Source organism: Solea solea, chromosome 2 (assembly GCF_958295425.1).
Source record: "Solea solea chromosome 2, fSolSol10.1, whole genome shotgun sequence".
NCBI lineage: Eukaryota > Metazoa > Chordata > Actinopteri > Pleuronectiformes > Soleidae > Solea > Solea solea.
Window position 1 is genome coordinate 36,565,423 of NC_081135.1, and position 27,505 is coordinate 36,592,927.

The window sequence follows — 27,505 nt, forward strand, 5'->3', positions numbered from 1 at the left end:
TCCTTAGACCACTAAGGTCAAAGTTGCTTTTTCCCCTCACCTTAAGGGATTGTTTTCCAAATGTGGTATAAAATTTTAACTAGGATTTAAGATGAACTGAGAAGAATGTCGTCTAATAAAATTCTGTGGGAATGAACTGCTCCGATTTTGGTGGTCTAAGGACAAAGTTGAGCTCAGAAATAAATGATTTCATGGCAATAACTAATTTCCCCTCACCTAAAGGGAATCTTTTAAAAATTGGTCTGAATTTTTAACAATGTGGTTTATTTATTGGCTTTTATCATTTTTTTATTTATTTTTTTAGGACATAAAGTGAGCAAAAAACATGGTATCTCAAGAACGCCTTGGGGGTATTTCTTCAGATTTGGAAGAAATGTTCTGTCAGAATAAAAGATTAACTGCTCAGAGTTTGGTGGTCTACGGTCAATGTTGACCTCAGAAATCAGCATGATTTTCCCTCACCTAAAGTTTGGTGGTCAAAAAATGGTCAAAGACCCCTGTGATGTCTGATCAGTTTTAGGAGTAAAAACATTTACTTGCACTTTAAGATTAACTGCATTGACTTTAGTTTACCTTTATTGTGATGTGTGATTAATAATTAATTGCGTTTTACACATTTATTTGGGAGTAAATGAGGAAAAAAAGTATTTTTAAATGAATTATTTATTATTTTTTAATGCATTTCACAAGTCATTCCTTGGAGACCAGTGCTGAAACAAGTTTTGGCTTGAATAATTCAAATAGTTAGCATTTTATATTTCAAAATGTGGTATTTATTTTAATAAATAAACATTGTATTGTATTGCTGACTATTAAAGATAGTGGCAAAAACTTTATTTATTCATCATACACCTTTCATCCAGCCTGTGTTTGGGCGTCCGTGTGCCGGCAGTTCACCCGCAGCACAAATTTAACGCGCTTTCATCTTTTTTTTTTGATTGGTGTGTGGGGGGAAAAAGAACAAGGGCTGCAGCAGATTTTTGTTCCTGGGCCTTCATCTGTCAGACGAGTGCGGGGACTCGTGTAATCTCAAAACGAACACATCCTCCCCTCCGCAAGTCGTCACTACGTATTAGACGCCAGTCACGATAGAAGATAGAAATCCAACTCTGACTTTCGCTACTTTGTTCCACCGGCTCTGCTCATTTGATGCAATTTGACCCCGTAGGTTTTTTTTTTCTCGCCGTTAAACTGCGACATCTCTCACATCACTGATGACTGCAGCACTGCAGTCTGACGACAGGGTTTTTTTTTTTGTGCATACATCAAGCTGCCAGTGTCCTCCATAAATCTGTGCGGCTCCGACACTGCGTAGCAGTCATTTAGCAAAATGTCTGTCTGCTGCTGTCACCTCACTCTCACTCTTTTGTTGCCTGCATTGCCACATTTGTTTTGGGCTGTTGGCAGGTGTTTTATGCCTGTCGTCCTGTTTGAGGAGGATTTAGGTAAATAGGTGGATGGCTGAGGGAAGTCTGAATGAAGACAATAGATTTAAGTTTGACAAGTAGCAATGTCAACGTTAACCCCTTCATCTCCTTCACAGGTGTTCAAGCTGAAGGCGGTGCAGTTGGCCGAGAAGCTTCTCCCTGCCTTTAACACCCCGACAGGAATCCCCTGGGCCATGGTCAACCTCAAGAGGTGAGTGAGGTGATGCTGCCGCTGAAAACCATCGGAATCTGTCTATCATTCGTTTTTCAAAATAAAATTAAAAATTAAAAGAACAGATAATGAACTGTTAATTTCCATCCATCCATTATCTACCAAAGCGGTAGATATCCTGATTTTCAAAATAAAATGAAAAAACATAAACTGTTAATTTGATTTTCAGAATAAAATGAAATAAAGCAGATAACAAACTGTTATTTTGTCTTTCAAAATAAATGAAAAGAAGACGGATAACAAACTGTTCATTTGGTTTTCAGAATAAAACCAAAAATGAAAAAAGCAGCTAACAAACTGTTTATTTGATTTTCAAGATAAAAAAAAAAACATAACACTGTTAATTTGATATTCATAATAAAATGAAAAATACAAAACATAACATAATGTTAATTTGATTTTCAAAATAAAATCAAGTACCACCAGAGGAAGCTTGCGTACCACTGGTGCTACACGTCCCATAGTTTGAGAACCATGGCTGTACAGAAGAGACGGACAGAGACATTTTGCGCATCGCTGGAGCGCTTACGATGACGCACAAAACGGAGCAACATTTCTTAAATTTAACAACAAAAGTGTTGAAATTGTTATTGTCCATTTCTACTCTAGTATTATTATTATTATTATTATTATTATTATTTGCATACTTGTAAAAAGAATGTCCTCTTGGCTCTGTGAGTGTCTGTCCCTTTATTTCCCACTGCTTTGCCCTGAACTTACTTATTCATTGAATGAAACAGGCAATGAAGTGAAATTGCCATATTAATCCGTGGGGCTACTTTGTTGCTTAGCAACCTGGCTCGACGTGTACGTGTGTGTTTGAGAGAGAGGGAGAGAGAGAGAGAGAGGCATCCTGGTGTTTGCATTGGCAGGCAGCTGCTTTTGTCATGTTTAGTATAAGTGAAGTTCTCCTTTGTCTCAAGGTAATTCTTATATGTTCCAGAGCAGATGCTCACACACACACACGCTTCCTGTGTCATTTTTACCTGCTGTGACTGAGAACAAACTCATGCTCATGTATTGAACCTGCAATTAATCGATCAATGTCATCGTCGTGGATTTTGTAAAGCAAATATTGCTTCATATTGGACAGATTTTACTCTTTGAATGTCATATTTTGTTCCTTAAACCTTTGTATTATCATCCATTGATAGTTAAAAACCTCTTTTTTTATTGAATTGCTGTAGAATGTTGACCCTTTTATCTCTTTATTTTTTATTCCTTTCTCTTATCCTTTTTCTTCATCCCCCTCCCTTCTGCAGCGGCGTTGGTCGTAACTGGGGTTGGGCGTCTGCCGGCAGCAGCATCCTGGCTGAGTTTGGGACTCTTCACATGGAGTTTGTTCACCTCACCTACCTGACAGGGAACCCTGCCTATTACCAAAAGGTAGCACTGTGTGTGTGTGTACTTGTTTTTGTCAGCATGTTATGGCGTGTTTCCACCGGCTCACCTCAGCACGGCACGGTTAAGTTTCCACTAGCATAGTACCTGCCACCAAGTACTTTTTCTGGTACATGCTCTGGTGCTAAAAGTAATTCTAGTATCTGGCGGCCACTGATTGGTCAGAGTGCCGTCACAGGAAGAGACGTCTGACACAAGAACCAGGCTGAACAATGCCAAACTGTATATGAGTTACAAGACTTAACAATCCTCAAAACGTGGATTTCATCTCCAACAATTACCAGGGAAATGTCTGAAATGTCAATATTTACCAGAGGAGTCTGGGGTATTTAGCAACAACACTGAGTCTGTGCTCCGGTCACGGAGGAAGTACTGAACAAATGGTTTTAATGAACTGATTCTAACGATTCAGTTACACTGAAAACAAGTCGCGAGTCACACAGTGATGACTCCGCCCACATTGAGTATAGGTACTATTTTTGTGAAGGAAAACCAACCTGTGCCGTGCCGTGCCGTGCTGTGCCGAGGCGAGCTGGGACCATCAAATAATTATCAAATATGCAAACTTTATATAGAAATCGGCTCACAAACCCCACTACACCACCGCGTGGCCTCTTTATCTGATCAATGAACCAATAAATGAAACGTGAACCATTTTAAAAAAAAACGTTCCCTGCTGTTGTTTCTTGCTCGCGGTCACAGGTGATGCACATCCGGAAGCTGCTCGCAAAAATGGATCGACCCAACGGGCTCTACCCGAACTACCTGAACCCCCGCACAGGCCGCTGGGGCCAGCGTGAGTACAACCTTTGCTTTGCTTTCACAGGAGCTGAGGCTATTATTAAATATATGTGCTCATTTTGCTAAAGTGAAATATCAGAGGAATCTAAAGCTCATTCCTGCAGCTGCTGAATCGTTTTCTTTGCGGCATTTAATGAGTGAATGAACTTGGATTTTATGATCACAGATTCATGATCAGTCCAAATGTTCTGAGGAGTAGCAATGAAGAGAGACCGGAAAGGGAGGGAAGAAAAGGAAAAGGCTGTGGAGTGGCTCCGTCTTTAATGAGAAGAAGACATTGACAAAAGATGGGAGGAGAGGGAACGCCGTATTCCCGCTGTATTGATCAGGCGTTGGCCGACTGCCCGGGGAAATTAACGGCTCGTTCAGTGAAAGTTTAGACGCACATTACTCCTGAAACCTGTCGTTAAAGTCATTTTTAACAAATAACAGAATTAAAGCCCGGTGAGGCGTCGTTTGTGTTGATGAAAAATGGACAAACGATAAAGACATTTTGAACCTTTGATTGTACAGTAAGACCTGAACACATTTATCAAAGGTCTATTTAAAGTTATTTGACATATTCTTTCCTCTCTTTTACATATTTAGAAATAATGGATACGTAAAGACTGTTTGTTGTCATAAATAGTCTCCTTGGATTTCTTTGTGCTCTTGGTTTTTAAATATTCTTCATTCATTCATTTATTTATTTATGTATTTCCACGCTGAATGCAGTGATGTTTGTTCATTGATCAGATACAGGACTATATCTGTGCAGGGGCGTTTGCTCTGCTATGTTCAGCGAGAGGAAATGAGAAGATGAAATCAGTTTTAAATTGATTTTTTTTTCCTACTGCCATTGAAGAAGATGACACCTCATGTATGTATGGATGGATGGATGGATGGTAAGAATCATTAATGGAAGGACAGGTGGGTAAATTGTGTGAAGTGACTTTTCAGCGCACAGACTTTGAGCCAAATGCAGGATGAATAAATGGACGGATGATGGAGGGAGAGCAGAATTATTGATCACTAACAGATGTTTGATGGATGTTTCTGTTTGTCTGTGAGTGAGTGAGTCTTTACTTTAATTATGAAATAAGTTGTACGAAATAAGGGCTACTGCGATTATTCAATTCAACTATTTTGATAGTTGAGTGTTTTTTTTTTCCAATAAATAAAAAAAAGCTTTCTAATTATTCAGCTTCTTAAATTCCCTCCATTTGACAAAGAGGTCGTTAAAATTGAATAATATATATATATACAGCGTGCTTGTGCAGGTCTTGAAAGTATTTTTTATTCTATTATTTTTTCAAAAGCGGTCTTTTCCAGACCTTCAAAGGTCTGGACCTTTGTGTGGAAGGTTTAGCTCATTTTAAAATGTGTAATATTTGAAGAAAAGCAAATAAAAAGCTGATATGAGGTCACATGAATGTGCTGCAGTGAATGTCTCACTTTTGTGAGTGTAAAATGATTAGATAAAGAGTTATGTCAAAGATGAGCTTTCATGCACTTTCATGTCTTTTTGTCTGTGTGAATTCTGCATCCATTCATTCTTTTATTCACACTTTCATCAATCAATTTAAACTTTATTGATTTAGCAATTTACCAAAAGGCGATGCGACTCAAAGTGCTTCACAGGATTAAAAAAAACAACTTTCAGCCGACAAATGGCTGGTATTATCTATTAAAAACAGTAGTGAAAAGGTGAGGAAAAGAAGGAGTAAGGAAGGAGAGAAGGAAGTGAGGAAGTAAGGAAGTAAGCAAGAAGAGAAGAAAGTGAGGAAATGCTATCTTGGAAGTCACAAACAGCTGCGAGGGAAAACACTGGAGACTAAAAATTCTACTGGGTCTAAACAGGAGGTAAAAGAGAAATTAAAAACATAAACATGTAATCAAATAGTTGAGTGAATCAGTAAATAAATTAAATAAAAGAGTACATGTAAATAATAAATCTCAGGTAAAAAAAGATGGATCTTCAGTTTGTTTTTAAAAACATTCTCTGCTGCTCTCAGGTCTCCAGGGAGACAAGGACCATAATAACAGGAAGTTTTGCTTCTAACTTTGGGTAGAATTAAAAAAAAAAAAGAACTGGGTTATAGTTCATAAAAATTCACTTTTCTACTAAACAAGTACAATCTCAACAAGTATAAAACTACATAAAATCAACGTCTTAAAGTGTGGAATTTCAGGGCGAGTGTTTACAGTGCACATCCTCCTCCTACATATCTATTTAGTCACCTACATGTTTATTATGGTCTTGTGGTGATGGCACAGCTAATTAGCTTCCTTGTAGACCTTGTACTAACACATGGTCTGCTTATAGCACGCTCAAAACACTGATTTAATTAAAATGTCTTAGCTTCTCTTAAACAAGCGTGGGCTGCGTATGTAATATTTATATTGAAATGATAAAAATGTTCATCATATTGAAAATCTTTTCCGTTTTTCCTTCTAAGAACACACTCTCAGAACTTTAAAGTCTGTGGGCGGACGTCGTCGTCCGTCGTCCTAATAGACGTCCTTCTATTATAAATGCCCGTCCATTAGTCTGTGTGTGGCTCGATAACGTTGACAAAAGGAATTTTGGGCCATTAAGTGCCATTAGTGATTTAAAATGTTCATTACTTAACAAGATTGGAGGAGCCATTATAATCACGCGGGCTCACACAGAGGGAGGCGACCGCTGCCGTCTCCTCACATAATGAAGACACAGGGTCCAGTCGGTGCGTCCGCCTGTGGAGCAGCACTGAAACCTCTCGCTGTCTAACTCGGCAGTCGTTCATGTTTTGTGGTTTCGGTGTCCAGCTCAGTAACATCTGGTTCACTGTTTTTGTGGCAGAATTGGCGATTTCCTCAGGGTTAAGCCAGAAAGTCACTAGATTTGTCAGTAGTAGCTCTTTTGGAAGTTGTCAACACTGTTGTTTGCTTTATGATAACTGTTATTTTCATTCTTTATTTCACTTTCTTTCCGGTGTGTCAGTTATATACATTGTGACGTGTATACCGTCTTTTGGCGCAGTGTCCAGCCCGAGCAATATAACCCGTGGCTAGGATGGCACCCCACCTTTTTGCCCGATGTCCGCTGAGACTGGTGTCACTTTATTCTTCTTCACGTGGAGGATAAAGTGGTTAACAGTTTGTGAGGAGAGGCAGAACTTGGTTGTCTTGGTAGCTATAAATGTCCAGGAAAAGTTCAGGAGATGTATCCTTCAGAGGTTTATATTTTCTTCCGATTCCTTGTGGATACGGTCTAATTGGACACTCTAAATTGCCCGTAGGTATGGAAGGGAGTGTGTGAATGAATGGTTGTTTGTCTCCATATGTTTGCCCTGTCATAGGCTCCACACGACCCTAACGTGGAGGATAAAGCAGTGGACAAAAGATGGACATTTAGATTTTAGAATCTTAGATTCTAGGGTCACATGGTGGAGTAGGTAGCCGGTTCGACTGAGGGAACTTCTGTGTGGAGTTTGCATGTTCTCTCCATCTTTTCTACACCTTTTCTTCACATAAACAGATAAACTGAAGACTCTAAATTGAACGTAGGTGTTAGTGTCTGTACGTTTACCCTGTGGTACTGGTTTCCTACCCAGGGTGTACCCCACCTTTTTGCCCCACGTCCACTGGGATTGGGGCCACTTTATCCTTATGTGGGGGATAAAGTGGTTAACAATTTGTGAGGAGAGTCTTGGAAGCTATAAATGTCCCGGTAAAGTTCAGGAGATGTATCCTTCAGAGGTTGCATTCTACAGTAGGAACAATTGTTGTAGCCTGTTCTGTCAAACATGAGCAATCTGTCCTTAGCAAAGAAGCACCAATGGGTGGATCAACCTATCCTGGTTGGCCTAGAATGGTGGCTAATAACTGAAGTAGAAATTCATCATGATAGGTCACATTTACCCAGTTACCCAGTCCCCGTTGCTTCCCATTTATTGGGTTGATTGGATTCTTTAAATTGACCCCAGCCTCAGGGGGAATCATCGAGTGTACTCCAAGTACTAAATCTCTGCCAAATCAAATATGCGGATCACTGAAGCAGATGATCCGCTGTGGCGACCCCTAGAGGGGCAGAAGCTGAAAGGATAAGAAGAGAATGTATGTGGTAGTTCATGCCTACCTGTAGCTCTCCTTTGTTCCTCTGCTCAGTTCAGCTTTTGCCAAAGGCCACAACCTCCACAGGTTTTGCTAATGACGTATTCTCAGTAAAGAGCGGCCCCTAAATGAGATATTTTTCATTACTGCTATTCAATATGTCTTTGTAACCAATAATCTACACGACAAACATCATCTAGTAGCCGCTCGAAGCGTCGTTGTGACACCACATATCGTCATATTCACAGTTTCAGAAGGGCAGGAAATTGCAGCCTCGGTGTTTATAACTCACGGTTGTTGGAAAACGTGTATGTTGTGACTGCTGCAGAGTCAAACGGGGACACATAGACACATCCATTTGAATTCATTACAGAGCCATTTAGACTGCACTGGCGAGTGGGGCTGTGAGGACGACTCACTTTAGATTTATGTGCGCTGATATCGCGGCGCTATCACAAAGCCGCCGCCACCTTAAATCTGTCTGTGACCTGAGCTGCTGTGGCGAGTAAACAACCGTCACTTTGCTGACTTTTTAACGGATTATAAATGGTTGAAATAGTCAAATTTATGTGGATGAAACCCAGCTGTGCTAGCGGGGGGAGGGGTGTTACGAAGATGTCGTTTGTGCTGGAATACTTAAGATCTGAGAAATGTGTATTCGGTTTGGAAATGTATGTAAATGTGTTTCGGTGTGTGGCGCGTTTGTAACGGTTGAAGCTCGTGTCAACAGATATTTATCACCCTGTGTTCCTTATTGCAGTGTGTAGGTGTTTAGACAGTAGTTAAAGCAGACTAATGAGGGATGAGGCTGAGCCCCTCTGTCTTAATGAGATCCAACTGTGATTGACAGCCTTATTAACACACAAACACACACACACACTCTCGTATTATTATCCATTAAACTTCCATTCATTTGAACAGCCCTACCTAAAACCATGTCCTTAACCTTAACCCTCTTATGACCAGGATTTATTTAGATTTTCAACTAGTGCTTGACTTCTGGCCCTTTCAAGATCTGGCAGTTATTCAACCTTTTAGGAATCACGGTACTGAGAAGCCGAGGGGCAACTGTAATGACGTATATCTCGCTCTATAGGGATCCTTGAAAATTAGTGATATTAAACATCTTATAAAGTCTTAAAAAGTCTTTAAAAGTGTGGAATTTCATGAAGTGAGGCATTCAATTTCCCCCGGGCTGAATGAACGTATTGGTTTAACGTTTAATGTTCAAGTTTAATGTTTTATTTGACGCATTCGTTAGTGTGCATGCGCCGTTTGTCACCGTGACCATGACCGTCGTTTAAACGTAGAAGAAGAAGAAGAATGGCGTGGACAGGAAATGAAGACGAGGCATGTAAATTTAACGAAAGGTGGAGGACAAACACCGTGGCCAGCTGAAACGATGCAGCGACGTGTATGAGGCACGATGTATGTAGCATGAGTGCTTTGCTAGCTCTTAACGAGCTACACTGCCGATATAGTCTTCGCTGCTACCAGTTGTACGTAGTGGTCTTAATTCTTCCTTTTTGAGGTCCTAAAAAGGTCTTAAAAGAGATTAAAATTGGTTCTTAAAAAATGTGCAAAAATGTTTCTCTGCTTTCTGGTAATTTTTTGAATTTTCCAGATATCACAAACGGTCTAGGAGTTGGTGGTATAATGAGAAGCACACATGCAGAAATCCTGTCCAAATCCTAGCCTTAAGTAGGCCCAAGTAGTTCCTCAGAAATGAGGTTCTGCCTCATTAGGACCAGGTTTCTAGTCTCCATGAGGACCAAACCACTGCTCCTGACGAGGCCAGTGTTTATGCCAGAAAGGCTCCCAAAGAGTTAAGAAATACAAGAACACACACACACACACCTCCTACTCTCTAACTGACTCACACTGACACTACACTAACACTTTGTCACCCCCCCCCCTCTTCATCACCTAATTTCCACTCCACTAAAATGAAATATCAGTGAAACAGAGTGAAATCTTGTAAGTGTCGTGTGTCAGATTTAAAAATAAACGTGTGTGTTCCAGTCAGACCATCGTCAAATGAGCTCATAATACGGGCTAATAATAGTTTGCGTTAGTAGCCGTTTCCGCGTGGACTACACGCTACTCTCTGCAGCTTTAAACTGTATTAACTTTTAATGAAGACCAATGATGTCATGGGAAGCTGAAGGTGGCAGAACATTTGCCCCCAACAGCAGCCGTTTAAACACATACATACTGTGCAGTGAGCAATAAAAAAAAGAGAGAAAAGAAAGAGGCACCCGATTTAAATTTCATCAACATCCCTCTCAAAGTAGTCAGGTCGTTCTGCAGTACATCGCTCCGAGCGCTTCTCGCTTGTAATACTCTGTGCAAGTCCTGTCCTCTAAGTGCAGTACAAGGCAGAGCTTAACTCGAGTGCAAATGGCAACGTTCCAGCTCTTTCACTGCGGGGTGAGAGCGAGTCGTCACAGCGAGCCACATCTGGTCAGCAGGACAATCATGGCAGTGACGTTGGCCAGGGAGAACCTTGCGTGTCTGAGCAGGTGTGCTGCCGTGATGGAGTGCCTGGTTGCTATCACACAACAGTAAAGGTTGTTAGCGCTGAGCGTTCTCCATCAGATGACTCAGAACACTGCGACACAAGCGCCATTTCGACCCTGGGAGATGAATTTCGCGGGGCGCAACCCGATGAATCTTATCCATCCATTATCCGTGCCACTTATCCTTTTGAGACTTTCAGGAGGGAGCAGCAGCCAATCACAGGTGACATTGGACGAGAGGCAGGGTGCACCGTTCACAGGTCACCGGTCTGTCACAGGGCTGACGTACAGAGACTTAACAATCAGTCACACGCGCGGCTACAGTCCTGATAACCTAACCCCAGACTTTGGCCTATGGGGAATTGTATGTAGTTGATGCTTGAGAAAACCTGCCTGGCTTAAACACGTACAGTATGTGGATCCAAAAGATGGACAGGGCTCCAAATGGGTACGTCTTCATGTACATATTACTGCATTCAAGTGTCAAGAATGGCTTCACATAATATGTCAAAACACGAGTCTGTCGAGGCTTTTTAATATCGCATTTGACGTAGACATTGGATGCGATCCATACAACATACAGTATTAAAACACTTGTTTTATATTTATCGCCTTGATCTCTTGATCTGGAGACGGAACTATCTCCATATCCCATCAAGTCAAGGCCTGGGTTGCTTGAGGAAGGTCATGCGGCGTAACAGATCTCTGCCAAATCATTGAAAAAGCTGGTGATCTGTTGTGGCAATCGCCACGAGATGGAGAAGCCATGAGCAAAAGGATGATGATGAGCTTTGTGGGTCTTAAGCTTGGGACACACGGCCATGGTACTCGTTGGCCATTGTTGGCGTCGACTGTAGCACGGCGGATGGTTTTATGACTGATTCTGCTTGTGGAATCACCGTCCATCAATAACAGAGATCAATGTGAAGATGAGAAAAGACATGGTAATGAGGACGCAAGTTCATGCTTTACGTCATAAAGATGCTATGGATGAATAAACAATGATTGTATAAGATAAAAGCTGATAATGTGCTGCCAGATACCTTTTCTGGTTCCCTACGATCACAGACTACTTCGGTAAGGATTGTAATTTCCTCTCATTACGTTCTAGTTGCTCGTTGGCTAAAGTCTGTGAGGTGTGTGCGAGTGCAGGTTTTGGTTCCCCAAAAGAGGATTGTTCATGGTCTTTGCCACTGTCTAACCATGGTGGTGTTTAGCCGCCTTTAGAGACAACAAATTCTTCTACCTCCATTTGTTGCCAGTGTTGCAGCAGGATATCAGGTACAAAAGTCATCCCAAAATCGAAATATAAATTTTTGCCACTTGTCGCTGGTTTTGTGGCAGCTTTTCTTCTTCTGGCTCTGATGCATGAAAATGTCTTCAGTTTTAATCCTGTTTACAAAACCTTTCATTGACTCGTTTGTGTTTTCAAGCGAGGAAATTAACCCAACGTCAGCGTCAAGATGTACCCCCCCACGCCCCCCCCCCCCCCCCCCCAAAGATATTTGCTCTTTTATCCATTTTTTATTATTTTCTTTACTCTCCAGTAAGTAAAATCGGTAATGACTTATGGGGGATTACATTTCGTTCTCGGCAAAATTGACTCTACACACTGTCTGGACCTACCGCGCAGAATTAGAATTAAATGGTTTGTTGTTTGTACAAATTAGTGTGGGTACCTCGATAACACATAGATGTTGTTATTATCACCTGTGCGGGCTGAACCTTTGACCTCTGTGTGTTTGTGTGTGTCACTTCTGAAGCCTGCTTTTATTGACACGCTCCCTCCGTGACCTCTATGTTTCCATGGATTGGCAGTGATTTGAGCGAGGACTAGAGGATCATGTGTGGGCAGATGCTGAGTTGAAATAGTGTGGGAGGTGATTGTGAAACAGCGATGCTCAGAAATAATATTTTCCCCTCAAAAGTAGCACCTAAAAATTTGTTAAATACACTTGAAACAAACAGGATGACAAAACATTGTCATCCTGTTTGTTTCAAGTGTATTTAACAAATTTTTTGTTCTATAATTTGTGACACTTTTCTAGATTTCAGTCCACCACCTACTTGAAATTAGATTAGAAAAAATGACAAAAGGTCTTGAAGTTAGCATTCCTGACTCGTATTAGGCAGCGTAAGAAACACAGCCGCAGTGTACTGTGCATCATGAGTTGGGCATGTTGACCATGCAGTTTTCAATAAAGCAGATTTGTTGTCTCAATTCAAGTTAAGTCTATTTCTTGAAACAAGATTGAGATTTTTTTGGGGGGGTAAAATGGGGTAACTGTGCAAAGTCTGTACTCTCTAAGTGCAATCTCTAGTTTATCAATTAAGTGGAAACTCTAGGAAACATTAAAGTCAGGATTTGCATTATTGCTTGAGAAATTCACCATTTATTTCCTTGGTAAAAGTAATGTTCAACTAGATCTTGTTTTTTTTTAGTGATTTTCAGAGAATATTTATGTTTCCTTATATTTGTACGTGTGCTGAGAAAATGAAATTCATGACGCAATAATGCATATTTTGATGAAATTTGCCAAAAAACTCAAGAAGGACTTTACTCGACTTTAAACCCTCTGTAGAAAACTTCTTTGTGTGTGTGTGAGTGTGTGTGTGTGTGTGTGTGTGTGTGCCGGCCAGTGTCTCGTCCTGGTTGTGTGATGTCCTGCAAATGAGGACGGAGCATGAAAGCTGTGTAAATCTCCAAGAGGACGACTGGGGATATTGAAATGTGAGCACATCGGGGAAAAGGATAAACAAACCAGGAAGAGGGAGGAAACATGCTGCCAATATATTGTGGTTATAGAGAGTGTGTGTGTGTGTGGGGGGGGGGGGAGAAAACACCCTGGGCTTGAATAGATGCTTTCCATGCCATATGTTGTACTCTGCCAAGGACTTTGAGGCAAAGTCGAAAGATGAATAATTTACCTTGGCCTCCTCGTTTTTCTGTGTTTCACAGTTTTTCCCCTTTTCTCTTGTTTGTGTCACACTCTCTCGCTTGGTGCCTCTTCATGCTGTTTATTTATTCTCCCCCTAAATCTGTTTGTCTGTCTCTCTCTCTGTAGATCACACCTCAGTGGGAGGACTTGGGGACAGTTTCTACGAATACCTGCTGAAGGCGTGGCTCATGTCGGACAAGACTGATACGGAGGCTCGCAAGACGTACGACGACGCCATAGAGGTACGGTCCGATCGGAAATCTGCAGACACTCCCTCCTAACAACGCAAACGTTATTGCTGTCTTAACACAGGTCGTTAACATATGTTTCTTGTGTCACTTGTGACGTTACGAGCAGATCGGTCAATGTACGGCATTTTCGTTGGTCGAAATTCGCCCAAATTCCGTTGCGATTCCGTCTGACTTTTCCTCTTTGATGTGTCTAGTAAAAATAGTCGTGTTTTTTCTTTTGCGTTGGTACGTATAGATTTTTTTGTTCGTCTTGGGCTGTCACATGTTTCCACCAAGTTTCGTGACAGTTAGTGCAACTGAGTCTCAGTTTCGTCGTACCGGGTTTCACCTTTGGGGGCACTGCTGAGCCATTTTGCACCACTTTTACGTCAGTCAGTCATCATCTACCGCTTTATCCTCCACCAGAGGGTTGCGGGGGGTGCTGTGCCAATCTCAGCTACATCGGGCGATACGCGGGGTACACCCTGGACAGTTCGCCAGTCCATCGCAGGGCCACACACAGATAGAGACAAACAACCATTCACTCTCACACTCACTCCTATGGTCAATTTGGAGTGTCCAATTTACCTATCCCCACATTGCATGTTTTTGGACTGTGGGAGGAAGCCGGAGTACCCGGAGAGAACCCACGCACACACGGGGAGAACATGCAAACTCCATGCAGAAAGGCCCTTGTTCCAACCGGGGCTCGAACCCGGGTCTTCTCGCTGCAAGGCGAGAGTGCTAACCACTACACCACCGTGTGGCCCCCCACTTTTACGTATTTCCTTTTATTTTATAAACTTTATTGCCAGTTCCGACTTGCGTGCCAATTTTCCGTCCGTTTTCACCAACGTTTAGTGCCTCAAAAATGCGATCCGACGTTGGGATTTTATTTTTGAAGCCATAAAATGTCAAATGTAAAATTTCCAAACAATAATTTGCACGTCTTCTGTCAATCTACCGGCATTTCTTTGAATAATCTTGTTATGCTGTCAATACCAGCGTTGTTTATTTATATAATGCGGGTTGAAAAATGAGACAGGACGTCAGTCAGCCGTCATCACACCTTCTAATGTCAGACCTTGTGTCTGGATAATGATTAGTTTCCCTTTATTAACGACGTGCAGTCGATCTGGGAGCAGCAAACTCACCAGTTTCACATCTGTAATCCCCGCTCATCCGTTGACAACAGAAGCAACAGCTCTAATTGTGATTGTCACTCATGCTCCACTTGAAGACATGAAGGTCAAGTGTTGCATTGATGGTTTTCTGGTGCTCATATTTATTTATTTATTTATTTATTTATTTATTTTTCAAAAAGAGAGCGTGATAGGCTCGTGTTGTAAACGGTAAGCGTATCTTTGGCAGGAGGCAGACGATGGTGGTCTGCGCACAGGTGATGAAGATACCTGTCAATCACTCAGCGTCAGAGTGAGCAGCGCAGATGCTGCCGGGTGAAGGATGTGACTGGATTTTAAATTCACCTCTCACCACTTTGTTGTTTGTTCCTCTCCTCCTTACCTACACACACACACACACACACACACACACATCCTCACTATAAAACACAAACGCCGTCATTAACCCGTCTGTGAACTTATCTCCTCAAACGTCCACATTCTCCCTCAAACACGTACGTTTTTACCCCCTCTTCATGCATCGTCACGTCCCCTTCCTGCATACAAATGCATGCTTATTACTATTCCACCTGCAAACTCTCTCTCGCTGCTTATTTCCATTGTTTTTGTCCAAACACATCCACTCACTCCTCCTCTTCCTCCTCCTCCTCCTCCTCCTCCAGGCCATCGAGCGCCACCTGATACGCAAGTCCAACAGCGGCCTGACGTTCATCGGCGAGTGGAAAAACGGCCACCTGGAGAGGAAGATGGGCCACCTGGCCTGTTTCGCCGGCGGCATGTTTGCGCTGGGCGCCGACGGCTCGCCCGACGACAAGGCCGGACATTACCTGCAGCTGGGAGCCGAGATCGCACACACCTGCCACGAGTCGTACGACAGGACGGGTGAGGAAACGCACATTTAGCTTCCGAGCAGCCATTATTCAGTTTTCGGGGGAAGGTTTCGGATTTTTTTTCCAGCTTCTTAAATGTGAATATTGTCATTTTTTAAAAAAAATAATCCCTGATGATTTTGTTAAAAACATTTTCCTATAATCCCGCTCACGCCACACGCTATTCTTTCGAAGATACTCTGACAACATTACTTTTTACGCCTTTAATTAGTCACGTGACGCACTGCTACTCTGTGACGCCTCGTCACAAGCTAACTGCTAAGCTAGCCTTGAGTCAGCAGAATTTTTCGTCTTATTTTTGGACCAAAAACACATTTAATGTAGATTTTAGGCCAAGCTACGTTCACAGCGCCCACTGCTGGATGACTCGGTAATAACTTCAGACGGTGTGATGCGTCACGAGGCTGTATATGTTCCAGCTTATTTGGGTTTTTAAGGTTAGAGTTCCAAGTTCCAAAGGATATTTGAATTTTGCTAACAAAGTCACAGCTGTAATAGATGAATTAGGTTTAGTCTTTTGGTTTTATATGCTTCTTAAGTGTGAATATATTCTCGTTTCTTTGCTCGTCTATGACAGTAAACTGTATATTTTGGTTTTAAACTTTGTCAAGTTGAGGTTTGGGAGTATGAAAATAGATCAGTTGACAGTGAAAGTAAGTGATAGTTACTTAAATATGGATGTTTAGAAAGAGATGGAGCTGCCCTTTAGGGTCATGAGGATTCATAGTTTGTTTTTTTCACAGACGTGTGGATCTATATTTCCCAGTCGCACAAATCATAAAATATGTTATCTATTCAGTGGTGACCTTCAAATACCCACCTGGGATGTTTTCCAATATGCATCAGAAGTTCACGGCAAAGAAACAGTAGAGAGTGTGTGTGTGTGTTTGTGCATTATTACCACTGTGTGTGTGTGTGTGTGTGTAGCCTAGAAGTCGTGAGCTTGTAGAGGTTGCCATGGCAACGGATGTAGATGGAGAAAGGGTGCTAGGGGAGAGAGGAATGGAGAAGTTACCGGTGAAGGTGGCTGGGAGTTTGATTTTTTCAGGTGTGTTTGTGTGTGTGTGTACATTTGTGTCTTTGTGAGGACATTTTGGCTTGTCCTTACAACTTTAAGGGTATTTTTCAAGGGTTAAGACCTGATTTTAGGTTTGTTGTTATGTTTGTGGCAGTTACGGCTTATTAAAGGTAAAGGAAATGCATAAGTCAATGTGAGTGTCCTCATTTAGAATGCTGTACGAGAGTGTGTGTGTGTGTGTGTGTGTGTACATTTGTGTCTTTGTGAGGACATTTTGGCTTGTCTTTACAACTTTAAGGGTATTTTTCAACGGTTAAGACCTGATTTTAGGTTTGTTGTTATGTTTGTGGCAGTTAGGGCTTATTAAAGGTAAAGGAAATGCATTATGTCAATGTGAGTGTCCTCATTTAGAATGCTGTACGAGAGTGTGTGTGTGTGTGTGTGTGTGTGTGTGTGTGTGTGTGTGTGTGTGAGAGAGTGTGTCTTAATTCTTTCAGAAAAGCTGTCAGCACTTTGTCAGCTTCTCATTAATTTTCTTTGGCAGCAAAAAAAAACATGAAAAACCTGTAAAATCAATGGGATGAAGGTTTTTACACACACACACACACACACTATGTCATTAAAAGTCTGATCTTTATTTAAAAGCAGCATTGGGACAAACGAGCTAAGAATAATTTCCTCCTTCTCTTCTCTCCTCCTCTTCCTCACCTCAGTGCTGAAGCTCGGCCCGGAGGCCTTTAAGTTCGACAGCGGCCTGGAGGCGGTGGCCGTGCGGCAGAATGAAAAGTACTACATCCTGCGGCCGGAGGTCATCGAGACTTACTGGTACATGTGGAGGTTCACCCACGATCCCAAGTACAGGAAGTGGGGCTGGGAGGCAGCGCAGGTAAACTCTCTCTCTCTCACTCTCTCACTCTCTCTCTCTCTCTCACTCTCTCACTCTCTCTCTCTCTCTCACTCTCTCACTCTCTCTCTCTCTCACTCTCTCTCCCTCTCTCTCTCAAAGAGCTGAGTGGTGGTCTCATCCATCATTATGACACCAGTAATTGAATTGTTTGTGTATTTTTAGTCTTTATTTACTTTGTACAGTGAGAAATACCCGGCAGGATTATGTGAAGACTTAAGGAACTCACTCATTCAGGCTTTGATAGATGGAAGTTCTGAGTGTTTTTTAAGGAATTAACGCAAGTTTTCAGATTTTTCAGCTTCTTAAATGTGAATATTTTCTTCGTTCCTTTGCTCCACATAACAAATGTGTTTTTTTTTGGACGAGACATTTGAGAACGTCGTCCTCTCCAGGTTTGAGAAACACTGATCAACATTTTCTGACATTTTATGGACCCAACGACTACTCGATTAATCGAGAATAATAATCGATTGCTCTGTGGGCGGAGTCATCATGGGCACGGCTGTGCGAAAACTGCCCTGATGTAGTTTTATACGCATGTTTTGGGTGAAACTGAATCATTAGATCATCATCGTCCAGAATGAGTCACTGAACTGAAATACCACTGAACGCGTCGTGATCCGAACTCACGATCGCAGGCTTTTAGCACCGCCGTCGCTAAATGTACCAGACTCTGTTAAATGTTGGAGATTAACGCATGTTTTCAGGGATTTTTATTAAGTCTTTTTAACTAAATCTACAGTTCGTTCATTGTTCGGCTCGATTCTTGTGTCGTGACGAGTTTTTTTGTATCATATTTATTCGCAAATGAAATGAAAGTGAAGGAAATGACACAGAGCGACTGATGAACAGATGACAAAAGCAAATTTCAACTTCATTAAATACTCATGTTTGCTTCTGTAACTATGAAGGACCTCTGCTCAAGCTTTGTCACTCATTCACTCTCTACCTCTTATCCTTTCATGGGGGGAGAAGGAGGGGAGGAGGAGGTGGGCGGCGGCATCTGAAGGCAGCCACCAGCTAACATTGTGAATTTGTTTCATTTACCGCGATCAAATGAATAGATTCTCTTTGTCGATGATGGAGGTGAAGAGGTTTTGGAAAGTACAGTCGGCTTAATGTGAGGAAAGTTCACGGTTGCTTTTGTGGCATCGGCGCTCGCTCATGTAAAGAACTCGAGTTTCTAATCACAGACGTAATGAAAGAGTCGTAGCGGCAGGAAACAGTGGCAGGTTCACTCTCGTGTCAAGCTCGGTGATTTCTAACCCACAAAGGCGGCTTTTTTTCTGTGTGTCGTACTTTAGTGGGAAAGAAAAAAGAGGAGAATTATCTTTATTCACGGCCCTGAATACAGATGAAACGATTTGACGCTGACTCTGCTCGCGCGTTTGATGCCGCGTGTGTGGATTTGCGTCAGTGCAGACACGAGGTGAATCAAAGTCAGGCCGCCTGGGTTTATTTTGATTTTATGGCTGTGGAATTGTCCAAAAAATGTTCAATGAGTGAGTTCTTTCTGACTATTTTTCCAATATTTGAAAGATAACTAATATACATAAAAAAAAAAAATCAGATTTTTGGATTCATCTAGTGGGCCGGGTAATTAATGCTGGCGGGCCGGTTTTGGTCCACGGGCCCCCACTTGCTGACCACTGGCATAGAGCATTTGAAACACCCAATTTAAAGCTGTAGTACGTCCCTTTTGTTAGATTTATGCCAGCGTTCGGCCTCGGTTTAGTCTCCTTGTGTGCCGTGATATTTAACTGAAAACAAGCAAAACTATCAGACCTGACGACTTGAATGGATTTTTATTTTTTCATTATTAAAACAAGATTTCTGATCGTTTCAGCTTCTTAAATGTGAATATTTTCCAGTTTCTTTGCTCCATGTAACAAAGAAATCATCCAAACTGAATCATGAAGTCATCCTCTCCAGGTTTGACAAACTCTGATCAACATTTTTCTACATTTTCTGACATTTTCTGGACCAAGAACCATGTCTCGTTTCATCGAGAAAGTACTCGACAGATGACAGCGATTATGAAAATCACTGTTAGCTCCAGTTTACTAATTTGACAGCGATTTGAAATCTTAATGGACGTTTTGTTTGTGTTCCGCTCCGCAGCCTTTAAGGATGTTTGGACAGCTTTTATTTTGACGGGTAGAATTTCTCTCCGGTGGAGAAGAACGACGAGGAAATGCCGTTGATTGATTGAATTGGTTTTGACCGAGTTGAGGGTCTTTTTTTTTAATGGCAGAAACCGTGCTGTGGATTAAAGAGCTCGTCTTCCGTGTGCCAGTGGAAAAGAGTCTGAGTCATTCTCACTTTTCATATTCTCCCTCTTTTTCCTGCCAATCTTCCTGTCGGCTTCCTCCGTCTTTTCTTGACAGTGAAACTTTGCTCTTCTTTGTTTTTCTAAGCGGGAGTAAGTGCACACACAAGTGTGTGTGTGTGTGTGTGTGTGTCTGTGTGTAGAGCTGAAACGATTAATCGATTACTAAATTAATCGACAACTATTTTGATAATTGATTAATCGGTTTGAAGCTTTTTTCATGATTAAAACAAGATTTCGGATTGTTTAAGCTTCTTAAATATGAATATTTTCTTAATTTCTTTGCTCTGGATAACAAATTAATCATTAAAAGTCAATCATTTTGGTTTGTGGACAAAACAAGACATTTGAGAACATCATCATGTCCAGGTTTGACGAAACACTGATCAACATTTTTTATGGTTTTCTGATATTTTATGGACCAAACGATTCATCGATTAATCGAGAAAATAATCGACAGATTAATCGATTATGAAAAAAATCGTTAGTTGCAGCTCTAATTTAATATGACATATGCTGAATATATACATAACCGATGTATAGCACAAATCGTATGCCAGGTGCTGCTTCTGTTTAATGTTTGTGTGTCGCTGCATGTTATTTGTGTGTGTGTGTGTGTGTTACAGAGGTGATGGCTGCTTCACATGTACAAACACGCGCTGCTGTATTTACGTTTCATTCAGAATCAGCTGTTTGTCACAGTTTCATGTGACAGTGGTTTTCCTCTCCGCTTCAGTTCGTCTCTGTGAAAACACACACAGACGAACACCTTTGTTTTTTCTCTCGCTGTGAGACGAGGGAGACGCTGATGGAGTGAAGGCGGCGAACTCGTCACCTCCACGCAAGATCAGTGTCTCTGTGCGCGAGCGACTGTCTGTGAGACGCAATCACAGGAGGGAGGAAAGGAAGTGAGGACGTGAGGAAGAGACGGAAGGGAGGGAAGGAAGTGAAGACGTGAGGAAGAGACGGAAGGGAGGAAAGGAAGTGAGGACGTGAGGAAGAGACGGAAGGGAGGGAAGGAAGTGAAGACGTGAGGAAGAGACGGAAGGGAGGAAAGGAAGTGAAGACGTGAGGAAGAGGCGGAAGGGAGGGAAGGAAGTGAGGACGTGAGGAAGAGACGGAAGGGAGGAAAGGAAGTGAAGACGTGAGGAAGAGGCGGAAGGGAGGAAAGGAAGTGAAGACGTGAGGAAGGGACGGAAGGGAGGAAAGGAAGTGAAGACGTGAGGAAGAGGCGGAAGGTGGGAAAGGAAGTGAGGAAAGAAAGAAGTAAAAAAGGAAGTGAAGAAAGAAAGAAGTAAAAAAGGAAGAAGACAAGGAAGTCAGAAAAGGTAGAAAAAGAAGTGAGGACTAGAGGGAAGTGAGGAAGATAAGGAAGTGAGGAAAGGGAAAAGTAAAAAGGAAGGAAGTGAGAAAAGAAAGAAGTAAGAAAGGAAGAAGAGAAGGAAGTGAGAAAAGGTAGAAAAAGAAGTGAGGACTAGAGGGAAGTGAGGAAAGGGAGAAGTAAAAAAGGAACTGAGAAAAGGAAGAAAAAGTGAGGACTAGAGGAAAGGAAAGAAAAGGAAGTGAGGAAAGGGAAAAGTAAAAAGAAGTGAAGAAAGGAAGAAGAGAAGGAAGTGAGGAAAGAAAGAAGTAAAAAAGGAAGTGAGAAAAGGAAGAAAAAGAAGTGAGGACTAAAGGGAAGTGAAGAAAAGGAAGTGAGGAAAGGGAAAAGTAAAAAGGAAGGAAGTGAAGAAAGGAAGAAGAGAAGGAAGTGAGGAAAGAAAGAAGTAAAAAAGGAAGTGAGAAAAGGAAGAAAAAGAAGTGAGGACTAAAGGGAAGTGAAGAAAAGGAAGTGAGGAAAGGGAAAAGTAAAAAGGAAGGAAGTGAAGAAAGGAAGAAGAGAAGGAAGTGAGGAAAGAAAGGTTGCTGTCAGGTGTCGACAGTCGTTACCGTTGTAAAGAAAAATCATGTTGTCTTTGAAAAGTTAAGCCTGAGGAAGGAGGACAAAAGTATCAATCAGCCACCAGGGGGCGACTCTGCTCGAATTTGCTGTTTTTCTGAGGAATTATTGGCCTTTTAATGTCTGATTTCAGTCCTTCTTCAATGCAACATGCTGTCGCTTTTGTAAATTGCAGTATTTGTTAGTGATTTTAATCAGATTAGTGATTTAACTTTGTAAGTAAAGCTTCTGTGTTATAGATTTAAAACCAGATCAAGTATAAACACATTAAGATATTAACTACTGGACTGTAAATGCTTCATTTCTAACAACAATGTAAAGCTTTTTTTTTTTGCCATTTGCTCGCTGTGGTTTCAAGTTGCAATTTTGGGAAAATCCAACATTTTTCAACACTTTATGACATTTTATGGGTTTTAAATTTTAAGATAATCAACAGATTCATAAATTGTGAACATGATCCTTGTGGAGCCTGTTTGAGGCCAGTCCTGTGATTGACAGGTGCATTTACAGATGAATATTTACGCAGTTTAAATGAAAACTGGCAAAAAAAACGACGTGTTTACAAAGGAAGACGTCATTATTATTTTCCTGTTCTATGGACATCAGTGCAGTGGATTAATCACATTATTATGGAACACAAATTATTGAGGAATATTTTCATACAGCTGCTCTTCCCTGTGTCCTCGGGACTCGCTCCTAATCTCTCGCAAGCAAAGAAATTAATTAGCGCACGCTTTTGTGCGCTCATTAAAATTGTGCTCTTTTGTAACCCCTCCTCCTCTGTTCTTCCCTTCCCTTCCCTTCCCTTCCTTCCTTCCTTCCTTCCCTCTGTCTCCTTCAGGCCATCGATAAGTACTGCAGGGTGAGCGGGGGTTTCTCGGGGGTGAAGGACGTCTACTCCTCCAACCCGACCTACGACGACGTCCAGCAGAGCTTCTTCTTGGCCGAGACGCTCAAGTAAGCGTCCGCTACAGCGTCTTCTTGTCTGTGACATTTATTAAAGCGCTTAAGTGATTTATGCAGCTATTTTGGTGGAGGTGGAGGTTAATTGTCACATTATTTCTCGTTTATTTCTTCATAAATTAGATGAAAGTACAGTCACGGACCTCCATTTTCTTTAGAGTTTAACAGATCAGAGTCATTTTTGGTGAAAACGTGAGTCAAACCTGTGTCGTTCCAACACATTTGTCCAATTATCTCCGAGCGAGGTCACATGAGCGCGACAAAAACAGAGTCATCACTTTGTGTAGAATCTTCTTCTGAAAGGTTCTGAAAGTGATATTTTGGTGTAATACAGCCGGTACGCATCCTCTGGAAAACAACAACAACGTCATAGCTCCACCTTTCTCTTGTTGTTGTTGTGTTTTTTTAACAATAAAACACATTTTAAGACGTGCTTTATAAAATACATCACTCTCATAAAGCCAAAATGACTTTTATTTTGAAAGTCAGATGCCACAGACATCACTCACTCGTGGCTATGTGCGATGAGCGTTAATTAGAGCCTCTGCTTTAAAGTAAAATGACACTATTGTGTGCTCGTGCATCATCTTGGATGCTGCTGCTATAGCAACGCTGCTCCAGACCATAACAAACATTGGCGTTCTATTCAAACAGTTTGTTAAAACTCTCTTAAAGAGAACAGTTCCAGTGTTTTTAAGCCGTTTTAAACCCGCGATGACTTCTGTGCTCTCTGTAATAACAGGTTAGCGCTCTGGCATCTGCTGCTAATGCCTGTCCATTAGAGACCTCTTGTGTTGCAGCAGGTATTTGGGTTTTTTTAAATGATGACTGACGCAAAGACCTGCTCTGGTTTCTCTGTGGTACATTATTATCATCACGATCATCACCACTGAGGGACCAACAGTCGCAGGCTGTGGCTCTCTGACTCCCCCTGCTGGCTCTGCACCAGTGCAGCTGCACAATATGTAAAAACCCAGCTCAATTAACAGGTGTGTGTGTGTGTGTGTGTGTGGATCATAAAGACCGATCACACTGAGCTCCGCTGTCTGCTCCTCTGTTTCCACGCCGTCATATTTCACGCTAATGGTCGCGCCATTGACGCCCTCAAAGCGTCAAATGCCAGTAAAATTTGTCTTTGGTGCAGAAAGGTCACCTGACGCCGAGACGGTGACATTTGAATGTCTGCCGCTGCAAATGTGTCATTTTTAAGCTTCTCCCACACACTTGGACTCCTCTTCACGTCATTTACTCTGTTTTTGTTTCATTCGGGCGTCGAAAAGCTGCTGTGGACACACCCACGAGTGACTGGAATCACTATAGAAAGCTGCCTTAGCAACATGTTATTGGCATTTTTGATCGGTTATTCCCTGATAATCTCTCACAGCGCAGCGTAAATGGAGTAATCTGAGAGAGAAGTCGACGTCTACACTTCCTCGAGCGTCTGTTTCCAGGCTGACGCCATGATGGCGCCTCCTACTGGCGTGTTCAGCTAAGCGTACGCGGAAAGATTGCTGTTCCAGCATCGATAACAACTGCGTGTGTGAATAAAAAGACACAAAAAGACAATCCTCTTTTCTGGAGTTTAATCTACGATATAAATTAAATTAAGATCAAAAATCATTAACACTGAATCCTTTTGGTTTGTGGACGAAACAAGACGTTTGAGAACATCATCATTTCCACGTTTGGGAAGAACTTTTTATCCAATCCAACTTTATTTATGACGCACTTTAAAAAAACAACAACAACAACAACAACAGAGTGCTGTACATCAGAGATAAATAAAACAAATACACTTTAAAAACATGTGACCTCATAGACCTCAGAACAAACAATAAAACACTGTCGAAAGTCTAAAAACAACACATTTTATGGACCAAACGACTGATTAATCGATCGTGAAAATTCCTCTGTGTGCTTCCTCCCCCCCTCCCCCCCCCTCCTCCCTCCTCCCCCCCCCTCCCCCCCTCAGGTATCTGTACCTGTTGTTCTCCAGTGACGACCTGTTGCCGTTGGAGACCTGGGTCTTCAACACGGAGGCTCACCCGCTGCCCGTCCTGCACCTGGGCAACATCACGCTGCCGGGCAGCGAGCCGGCTCAGCGGTAGAGAGACACACACACACACACACACACACACGTGGAACCCTCTGCCTGCGCTACAGCACCTGTGGGGGGCAACACCCCCCACCCCACCCCCCCATCCCCACAAACCTTTAAATAAAAACAAAAAAAAAAATAAGACCCCGCCCACCAACACTGGACAAACGAACATTGTGATCGACTCTCCGCCGCTTTTGGACGTGGACGTGGAGAGAGCGGAGAGGACACTGTCTCCGTCTCTGTCCTCTGAGTCTCTGAAGGACTGAGCTCCGGAAGAAACAAAAAACTAAGAGAGAAAGAGAGAGAGAGCGTGAAAGTGGCGGCGGCGCGATGATTTGTTTTCTTTTACCGTTTATTTTTAGTGTTTTACTTTTTGACCAAACTTCTCGTCTCGTACAGAGACTGCGAGGATTTCCATGAAGTGGTCGTTTTTGACACTGATGCTTAAGGAGGAGGAGGAGGAAGAGGAGGGTGTTGTTGTTGTTTTTCCTGCAGACAGACAGACAGACAGACAGACAGACGGACACGAGGACTTCACACGGTCTGTTGTTTCTTCTCTTCTCTTTTCTTTGGATAAATCCCAGATGGGGACACAGGGTTGAAAAAAAACAACAAAAAAACAACCCCAGTTTCCCCCCCCGCCCCTACTTCCTGTTTAATCTTCATCTGATGAACTTGAACCTGGAACTCTGAGCAGCAGCAGGTTGTGGCATTCATTCATCCATTCATCCATTCATTCATTCACCTCCTCAAATCCTCCCTTTTTGTTTTTTCAAAATAAAGCGTATGAAAGTGTGGACCATTTTATGTGGAACAGAAAAAGCAGCGGGAGGAGAAGAGCCGGCCTCGTCATCGTCGTCGCCCTGAAACATTCTGCTGCTGCTGCTGCTGCTGCTGCTGCTGCTGTTTCTTCTTCTTCTTCTTCTTTAATCTCTGTCCTCCACATTTTTTCTTATCAAACGATCACAGAGAGAGTTCCTCTCCAGCTTATCGCCGCTCCTCTCATCTCTACCGTCGCCTTTTTTTACATAAATCACTCTTCACATGGTTTCAGATCATGAGGCTGGAACCCCAGCTACACACACACACACACACACACACACACGTGTGTGAAACAGCGCCCCCTGCTGTAAGTCATTTGTACGTGCACTTTGGAAGGAAAGTATTAGAGGAGCTGAATAAATGAAGACGTCCACTCACTGCCACATTTCCTCTGTTTGGCCTCGAGTCTCCGCCTCTAAAAACCTGCCGTCACTTTCATCATCATCATCATCTTCATCCTGTCTTTCTCTCCTCTCCTGCGTTTTCTTTCAACCTGTCGCTCATAAAACAGCTAAAAAAATAAAGCTTCAGTCTCAGGTTGATGTGAAAGTGTGAAAGATTCATAGTTTCACACTTTCACAGAGACTAAACTGCAAATACACTTCAAATCATCATGATGCTGCCGCGTTTGTCAAGAGTTGGATTCAATTTGAGCAGTTTGTTTAATTTATTCAATATTTTCCAGCTCTTTTACTCATAAAACGTGTTATAATTGACAGAAACATTTGATTTTCTTCGAGGGAAGTGACTCCGACGTGGACTCAAGGATCCACCGTCTGATGATCAAATTAGAATAGAAACTGTATATATTTGGGGTGAATGTGGTCTTTTTAAAAACAAACCAACAATAAAACACACTGTGACTTTCATACAGGAGCAAAAATCATATGTTAATGATTTAAAAGTCTGTTTGGGGACAAAGTGAAGCACGTCCTCGCTTTAGTGTCTCTGGAACGGTCTTGACTTTTCATTCCACTCTGGTCTGGTGTGGTTTTATCAGGAGCTCGAGACACAAAAACGTCCTCTCGTCAGGTCCAGAGCAGCGTGAGGGGACAAACTAGCGATGCTGTGGACACCGTGTCTCTCTCTGTCTCTCTGTCTTTATCTCTCACGCCGCTGACGTGAGATTCCGTGCAGAACAATGAGCAAGTAAAGTTGAGCAGGAGAGGACACATTTTTACGTGATCACCAAACCTGAAACTGCATTTATCGGTTCTTGATGTTGAAGAAATTATGTTTTTTTTTCTCGTGAAGCTGAAGAATCACAAACCACGAGCGAGTGAAAACAGCAGCAAAACAACACTTTTATTTATTTACAAATCATTATAATTATTCTACTTTTGTGTGAGTCGGCGCTGATTTAAAACATTATTTAGAGAATAAAATCACCCGCTCTGACAGTCGAGTTAATAATGGGCTTCACAAACAGATGTGGTGATAAAAGAGCTTATGTTTGTCGTTGTTGATTAATCGACACCTAAATTAATCAATTCATCTTTTTTTTGGTGTGTTTTTTTTTTTTTTTAAACCTAAAGAAAGCAAGTTTTCTGATTTTTCCCACTTCTTAAATGTGAATATTTTCATTAAAACTTACATAAAACTGTCGATTATTTTTTTTTTTTGGACCAAACAACTTGATAATAATCAGCAGATTAACAGGTCGTGCAAATAATCTTTAGTTGCAGCCCAACTGTTTTTTTATTTGCACATTTGTTCCCGCAAATGTGCTGAAATTAAGACGACAGAGACAGAAAAGTGACTTTTCAAGCAT

At 41.9% G+C, this 27,505-nt stretch overlaps 1 protein-coding gene across 3 annotated transcripts in view; it reads left to right on the top strand.

Annotated features, from left to right (window-relative positions):
• man1a2 (mannosidase, alpha, class 1A, member 2) overlaps nucleotides 1-26,111 on the top strand; it is a 133,607-nt gene extending 107,496 nt beyond the window's left edge. For 2 of the 3 annotated variants that reach the window (XM_058623369.1, XM_058623370.1), the window contains exons 7-14: nucleotides 1,544-1,638; nucleotides 2,922-3,045; nucleotides 3,763-3,856; nucleotides 13,520-13,635; nucleotides 15,428-15,647; nucleotides 17,387-17,559; nucleotides 22,690-22,805; nucleotides 24,784-26,111. In XM_058623369.1, the coding sequence (XP_058479352.1) occupies nucleotides 1,544-1,638; nucleotides 2,922-3,045; nucleotides 3,763-3,856; nucleotides 13,520-13,635; nucleotides 15,428-15,647; nucleotides 17,387-17,559; nucleotides 22,690-22,805; nucleotides 24,784-24,919 (1,074 nt within the window). In that variant the 3' untranslated portion in view covers nucleotides 24,920-26,111. Of the gene's footprint in view, nucleotides 1-1,543; nucleotides 1,639-2,921; nucleotides 3,046-3,762; nucleotides 3,857-13,519; nucleotides 13,636-15,427; nucleotides 15,648-17,386; nucleotides 17,560-22,689; nucleotides 22,810-24,783 lie in introns of those variants that run through there. The other variant, XM_058623372.1, reaches the window with a different exon arrangement.
• Nucleotides 26,112-27,505: the final 1,394 nt, after the last annotated feature.